This window comes from Dendropsophus ebraccatus, chromosome 1 (assembly GCF_027789765.1).
Source record: "Dendropsophus ebraccatus isolate aDenEbr1 chromosome 1, aDenEbr1.pat, whole genome shotgun sequence".
NCBI lineage: Eukaryota > Metazoa > Chordata > Amphibia > Anura > Hylidae > Dendropsophus > Dendropsophus ebraccatus.
Window position 1 is genome coordinate 66489753 of NC_091454.1, and position 7253 is coordinate 66497005.

General features: G+C 42.1%; 1 protein-coding gene across 3 annotated transcripts; it reads left to right on the forward strand.

Moving 5' to 3' along the window:
- The first annotated feature begins 529 nt into the window (after positions 1 to 529).
- LOC138774274 (uncharacterized) lies at positions 530 to 6866 on the forward strand. Of its 3 annotated transcripts, none has more exons than XM_069955015.1 (4): positions 530 to 636; positions 1328 to 1406; positions 4741 to 4805; positions 6023 to 6866. In XM_069955015.1, the coding sequence occupies exons 1-4, from the start codon at positions 627 to 629 to the stop codon at positions 6670 to 6672; spliced, it is 804 nt and encodes a 267-aa protein (XP_069811116.1). In that variant the 5' UTR covers positions 530 to 626; the 3' UTR covers positions 6673 to 6866. The 3 variants fall into 3 exon arrangements, with proteins under 3 accessions (XP_069811116.1, XP_069811103.1, XP_069811111.1); XM_069955002.1 differs by lacking the exon at positions 530 to 636 and adding an exon at positions 1077 to 1235; XM_069955010.1 differs by lacking the exon at positions 530 to 636 and adding an exon at positions 1077 to 1208.
- The last annotated feature ends 387 nt before the right edge of the window (positions 6867 to 7253 follow it).

Sequence of the window (7253 nt, forward strand, 5' to 3'; positions counted from 1 at the left end):
TTTTGGAAGCATAGACCTCCTTTAAAATTTACATATGTCAAACAAGGGAATTTTTTTTCTTTATTAGGAAACAACCAGCTGCCTGAGGTGAGGCACCCACAATATACAGTCAATGGAGCTGGAAGCAGACAGTGTTGTGAGTTATAACAGCTCAGCTTCCTTTCACTTCAGTGGGCACTGAGCCGCAGTAACCCAGCACTATCCACAGGATAGGAGACAAGTAAGAGTTTGCGGGAGTCCGTCCTCCATACACCCCACCAGCACATGACCTGTGCCTCCATTCTTCCCTATAAAACCACCGGGAGACGAGTAAGCTGTTGTATAAACAGCAACATATATACAGTAGGATCAATTTTCTTCACTGGCCATAAGTGGCATGTCAGTGGTTTGGTGTTTTCCAAAACAACTGACAGGTTCTCTATAACAGGTGCTTTAATGTAAGGAAGAAAGCAGATTTTCCCTTTGCTTTTGAAACCTCACAGTATCCCCATACACTGAAATATGACAATTGATGTTGTACTCTTGATGACATCATAACAGCTGTGATGTCACAATGTTGCTCTGCTCAAAGATTCTGATCGACTTTGTGGGTTAGTGTAACACCCGAGTGAAGGCGAGGAAGACAGATGGATTTGGGTCAGTGGTATCATTTTATTCCTATTTTCACCGTATTAGACATTTGATAAACTGTTTGAACAGTAAAAAGAATAAGAATCACAGCCGCCTTCAGGTTTACAACTAGAGCAGTAGTTACCTTTATAGGTGTAAGCGTCTTTCACGTCTATACAAAATCTCACTGTCGGTTTGAAACATAGAGGACAAATGTTTATAGTTTATGGGGGAGATTTATCAAACATGGTGTAAAGTGAAACTGGCTCAGTTGCCCCTAGCAACCAATCAGATTCCTCCTTTCATTTCTCACAGACTCTTTGGAAAATGTAAGGTGTAATCTGATTGGTTGCAAGGGGCAACTGAGACAGTTTTACTTTACACCATGTTTGATAAATCTTCCCCTATGTTTCAATGTCAGGGGTAGGGAACTTTGGTTCTCCAGATGTTGCAAAACTACAACTCCCATCATGCCTGGAATGTCCAGGCATTATGGGTACTGTAGTTTTGCAACAGCTGGAGAGTCAAGGTTCCCTACCCCAGTGTCTATGTATTTGGTGGCATGTGGTTGGCAAGGCAACCAGTTGCCAGGGTTACAGGTGAATGCCTGAGGCCTTATTTACTATGTATTCAGAATTTATTATTTTGTTCCCTTTTAATTTATATACATGTAAAAAAATAAGCTAAACATTTTGAATGTTCTCTCTTTCTTTCACAGATTTGTATAAAATTCTGCTAGGCCTGCCATTGTCCATAGTGTTGGTGGGAGGATGCATTGCAGGCGCTGTGTACATTTGGTAAGTTACATACATTATTTAAGAAAGAAGTGAGAGAAAAATGTATCAGTCCCCAAAGCAGACCTAAGGTATAAAGATTTTAATGTAAAGATCTGTAGAAGGATCCAGCAGGATGGTTGCATTGTTTTAATAGACTGCACACTTTTGGTACCACAACCCTCATCCATACAAGGACTGAGGAGAATGTTGAGAGTAGTCATTGTATGCAATTAAGTGACTGCACACTTTCATTATATGTGGTTAACCTTAATTATTACATGTAGTATATGTGCTTATGGTTTTATGTAATTCATTTATGTTACGACGAGGGCTTTGTGGCTTATGCATTGATTTATTGATATTACCCTCTGATTCATCTGTTATATATATTTACATGTTTTACTAATGTTTTAGTTTGATTATTTTAAATTTTACATTAAAACCTGTATACCTTAGGCAGGGCCGGTTTTAGGCCAAGTGTGGCCCTGGGCAAAATTTAAAAGTGGGGCCCCAAGAACTCAGATATTGTACCACAACATATTCATAGAAGGTGTTCTGACAGGAGCGTTGCAAGGGTCTTAAAAAATCAGGATCACAAGCCACACACACACAAAATATTTCTATGCATTGGTATCAAACAATAAAGCTTTAAAGGAGTCATTTGGAATTAAGTACAAATCTTCACTGCTGAGGGGTCTGCCGGGGACACAACAGTGCTGTATACTTACCTGTCGTGCTCCACTGCGGCTGCCGGTTACTGGGTTGTCACTATCTGCCACTGTCATAATTTTGCCAACTTTTCTGATGTGTTGTTCCCACAGGAAATGGCTACTCAGCATAGACACCACCATACTGTGCTATACACTATACTGTCCACGCTCAGCTGTTAAAATTATGACAGTGGCGGACAGTGGGGGCCTGGAAACCTGCAGATCAGGTTAATTATACCGCACTGTTGTGTCCACCACAGCCCTAGCATCAGCATAGATTTGTGTGCTGGACACAAAGCAGGTGATATTATGGCAGTATATGGGCACACATTAGGTGATATATGGCAGTATGCTGGCACACATCAGGTGATACTCTAGCAGTATAGGGTCACAGAGAAAATTATATTATGGCAGTATACAATATACAGGGACACAGCTGGTGATTTTACGGCAGTATACAGGGCACATGGCAGGTCATGTGATGGCAGTATTTGGGCACATAGCAGGTCATATGATGCCAGTATTTGGGCACATAGCAGGTCATATTATGGCAGTATACAGGGCACATAGGTGATATTATGCCAATATACAGGGCACATAGCAGGTCATATGGCAGTGCACGGGCACATAGGTGATATTATGGCATTATATATAGGTGATAATATGTTGGTATACAGGCACATAGCAGGTCATATGATGGCAGTACACTGGCACATGGCAGGTTATCAGAATACATGGCAGTATACAGGAAAACAACTGGTGACATTATGACAATGATAAAAATAAAAACTATTACATACTCACCTATGCACACATACAACACACAACCTGTATAACATAAAGTGCACCCAATATACACATAGACATATCACACATGCACAATGTTCACGACACACAAACACACATATATGTACACACCTTACACATTTATACTTGCCTTTTATGCAGAGCAGGGTGCAGAGAGCGGGTATATAGGTGAGGGAGCTGACTTCTGTAGACAGGGAGCAGGTATACAGGTGAGGGAGCTGCACTGTATCTGCAGACATCGCCATCCTCCCTTACCGTCCCGACATGTGCTGCTAACCGGGAAGCAGGAGGCCTGTCAGAGCGGGAGGGGAGAGGGGAGAGAGCAGAGGGGGAGGGGGATTTCTTAAAAAGGAACGTCACTTAAGGTGGACCAGGCAGGAATCAGGGCCAGTAGCAAGCTGCAGTGCTTTCACAGTAAACTTTTCTGCAGCTTGCAGACATTATAGTAACTGCAGGGGGCCCCCTTGGGGATGGGTCCCTGGGCAGTTGCCCTGTTTGCCCTGAAAAAATACTTTGTAGTGAAGTGTTTACTTGTATTTGAGTTTAGACGTTGGTCTGACCACCTTCTGCCCTACACTTGCGAGCTACCTGTCCTGTCAGGGTAAAATAAGTCCCAGTCGTGGTTATCTGGGTGTAGCTAAGTGTCTGAGGGTGTCCAGTTACCTGCACTGTGCAATAGGATACACCTTCAGTACTGGCTGCTTTGTCCTATAAAGGCTAGTTCCTCTTGTGTTCAGGATACTGCCCTGCTCCTTTAAGACATGTTCTCAACATGGATTAGGGTGGTCCTTGGTGACCTCTCCCTTTAAAGTAGTAGTAGTTGTGAAAGAACTGCTTATCTCTGGCTGCAAGTATGTAAAGCCCTGTCTCCCTTAACCCACTGCTGCCAGTTTAATACTTTACCTATCCGTGCTCCGTCCTGCTTCTGTGATTCCTGGCTCCCTGGAGTCACAGAAGCAGGGCAGAGCGTGGACCGGTAAAGTATTAAATGGGCAGCGGAGGGTTAAGGGAGACAGGGTTTACATACTCACTGCAGAATGAAAAATCCATTGTATGTAAACCCATACTCACGTCTCCCCATGCATCTTCAGCGCTGGAGCATCACTGCAGGACCTTGGGGTCAGGGATCTCAAACAGAGCCACTCAGCCAGTCAGTCACTGGGGCAGGACATCGCTGCAGTCACTGATTGGATGAGCGGCCAGTCCATCAGCCAGGATGGGTATTTTCCCCCGAGTCGTGATATCATCACAACTTGGTGGGGGAATGCCTTCCGGTGGGGTCCCAGGCTGGTCACACAACGGATGGCAAGCACTGGGAGAGGTACGTAAGGACTGGTTATTGTTTTCCCCCTTACCTAACTACACTACTCCCATAGATAGTATGCCCCAATTTAGTTTTTCCCCTATAGGTGTTTAAAAAAAAATACTCACCAGGGGTATAGCTAAAGGCTTGTGGGCCCTGGTGCAAAATTTCAGCTTGATGGCCTTGCCGCCCCCTTCCAGCAGCAGGGGGTACCGCCTGAAGCCACCACTTCTAGTGGCCTCATGATAGAAGCGACCAGGTGAGGGCCATGTCAGAGATTATTCATTGAATCCATCATACACTGGCACAGACACATCAAGAGGTAATTTCTTAGCTTGCATAGATGCCCAGAACCTTACAGATCTGCAACTGGAAGGATCCTGGATACTTTTGAAGATGTTCTAAGCAACCTATAGCTGGAATCCATGGGTGGTGCTGAATAGCCTGTTGAATAGCTGAAATTTTCTTTGATGATGCTTTTAGACTCCATCTAAATGGGGTTCATAAACATTTTAATGTATTTTTCACATTTTAGGAAGAAGATAAAGAAGAAAGATCTGAACCATTATGATCTGGAGGAGGTAGTGGTAGGCAAGAGAGGTAATTAAAGTAATGTAACAACTATACATAATAACTACTGACAATGCAATAGCAATACCACAGTTCATACTCAGGACCATATTTGACACTCAGGAAGAGTTTGTCTTACAGACTCAGTCTACAGGCACCCATAGATATAAGATAGCTGCCATCTGAACGATTGTTCAGCCATTGGTGATCAGTCCTGATGTCTTTCCAGACACAGCCTTATTACAGTATTGTTTTTAGGCCGTGTCTGGTGTTGCAACTTTGCAACAACAAATATTTGCCCATAGTCCCATGATAGGTCACTAAACAACAAATCTGAAAAACAGGTCAACTGAAGAAAATAATAGTCTATGGAGACTATGTGCAGTTATAACAGAAAATTTTTAATTAGTCTTGTAAAATTAGCCCTAACGGCGTGACCCCTCTCTGACCATGCCTACGGGGTCTGTAAAGGACACCTCTGGTGAAAAGCTTTTTCCCAGTAATTGAAACACATTACAAAATTTTATAACTTTGTAATATGTTTCAGTCACCTATCTGCCCTTCTTCCCTATCGTTTCCCCCCTCAACCCCCCACCAGGAAGTGAAGTAAACTCATTCTTACCTAATGACTGTTGACCCCAGGCTGCTCTGTGGCAGCCATTTTGTGACAATGACATAATCAAGAAGGAAACTGGTGTAAGCCCTGTTAGGCCAGCCTCCCTTTTTCAGATGACTCAGGTTGCTCAGCTCTGGTTGGCTGAGCAAGCTGTAAGCCATCTAACAGCTCTACAGAGTCAGTTAGACATCACAGGAGACAAAGTGCATCATGGGAAAGCCCAAACCAGGAAGTGAAGGAAAAAGACACCAACTGGAGCTTCAGTTCAGTTTTGTTTATCAGCACCGGAGTTGTCCTTTAAGGGGTTAAAGGGCCTGATTACTCAAGGGTGCTAGCAAACTCTAGTGACCGTTGGACCTTACTGGCTTTTTATACGTTCTCATCTATAGCAATTTATAGTCATTGTACTGCTTGTGCTCTTATCAAGAGTAAGACTAGTAATGCCTGAGCAGTTGAATGAGCACCATTATGTTATTTGGGGCTAAGCTACAATTTCAGAAAAATTTCCCCTAAACAAGAATAGCACTGTTTTAAGAGTAAAGCAGCCATGTTTTTATAATCTGATGAAACCCTTTAATTTGTAGATTCTACCAGTAAGGGTTACTTAAATAGAATCTTTTGCGTTTAACAGAGTCAGATCAATCGAATGGGATGGTGAAAGGAGAAAGAAAAGTAGATAGAGAAGAAATGGATAACATCATGGAGCCAGGGTCATACAGAGATAGGGACTGCAAGGTAACAACTGAAGAAGATAATCTGATGATGAATATAGAAGAACTAAGGAGGATGAATGGACAAGTAGTGGCATGTGAAGTACAGCAAGAGGTGGTAGAGCAGGATGTAGTTACCATCAGGTCAGAGAGTGAGAGCACAGAGGAAGAGATCAGGATGGAAAAGGAGACAATTGAAATAGAAAAGGGAGAGTTAGTCGGCAGCAATACCATTGTGAATATATTACAACCTTATGAAGGAGGATCAGGTTCTCAGTCAGTGGAGCAAGTTAAAGATGAAGAGGAACATCAGGAGGAAAATGAAAACATCAGCAATGAAATATCAGCAACACAAATAGTAGAGGACGACATAGAGGAAGGCAACACAGAAAACAACAGCATTGAAACCTCAGCAATACAAATAGTAGAGGATGACATGGCAAAAGGGAACACAAACAACACAACCAATGAGAAACCTGGAAAAAAATCTCAAAAGGAAGAAGCAAAACCTCAAAAGAAGAAAAAGATTTTTATGAAAGGTTTTTTTAAACCTCAGAGGCAAAAGAAGTAAAGAGAACTGTAATAAATCATCAATTTATAAAGAAAACCTAAAAATAAAAAAACACAAAAAAATAAGACGCCACCTTTCAGGATGACCCTCACTATACTTCTACTCTGTTTTTATGTTTCTGCTAATTCCCTTTATGATTCTGAGGTCAAAAGCAGTAGAAATAATATTATTAAAGTGCTGATATAAAAATAAAAGTTGTTCTGTTTGCAGTTTTTAATTATCATGCTTGTTTGCACTCCAGAATTGCTCCAAAAGTGTACTACTTTTTCGCCAAAAAATGACAGATTTATTTAAAAAAAATCCCCAGGCAATTTAAGATTTTCCTGGAAAATGTTGGGTTTCTTATTTTTTTAAAGACATTTTTGGTGCAAATTGCCATAGGGAAAAAACTGTCACAGAACCCAGCATTCGGAAAAGTTTTATTACCCCAAAATTTCAGAGCATCATCACTGCACAGATGATTATAGTGTTAGCGTGTATGTGAAAGTAGTGTGCATCAGTGGCAGACATACCACATGTGCAGCCAGTTCAGCTGCACAGGGGCCAAGAGAGGGGCCCACCATTGTAATGTTCAGCCCACA

Excerpts from the sequence above, each read along its gene's own strand:
- LOC138774274 (XM_069955002.1), top strand. The coding sequence starts at position 1,172 with ATGTGGTTGGCAAGGCAACCAGTTGCCAGGGTTACAGGTGAATGCCTG. Across the intron at positions 1,236-1,327 it reads CCTGAGGCCTTATTTACTAT|ATTTGTATAAAATTCTGCTA; the intron begins GTATTCAGAATT and ends TTTCTTTCACAG. Across the intron at positions 1,407-4,740 it reads GCAGGCGCTGTGTACATTTG|GAAGAAGATAAAGAAGAAAG; the intron begins GTAAGTTACATA and ends TTCACATTTTAG.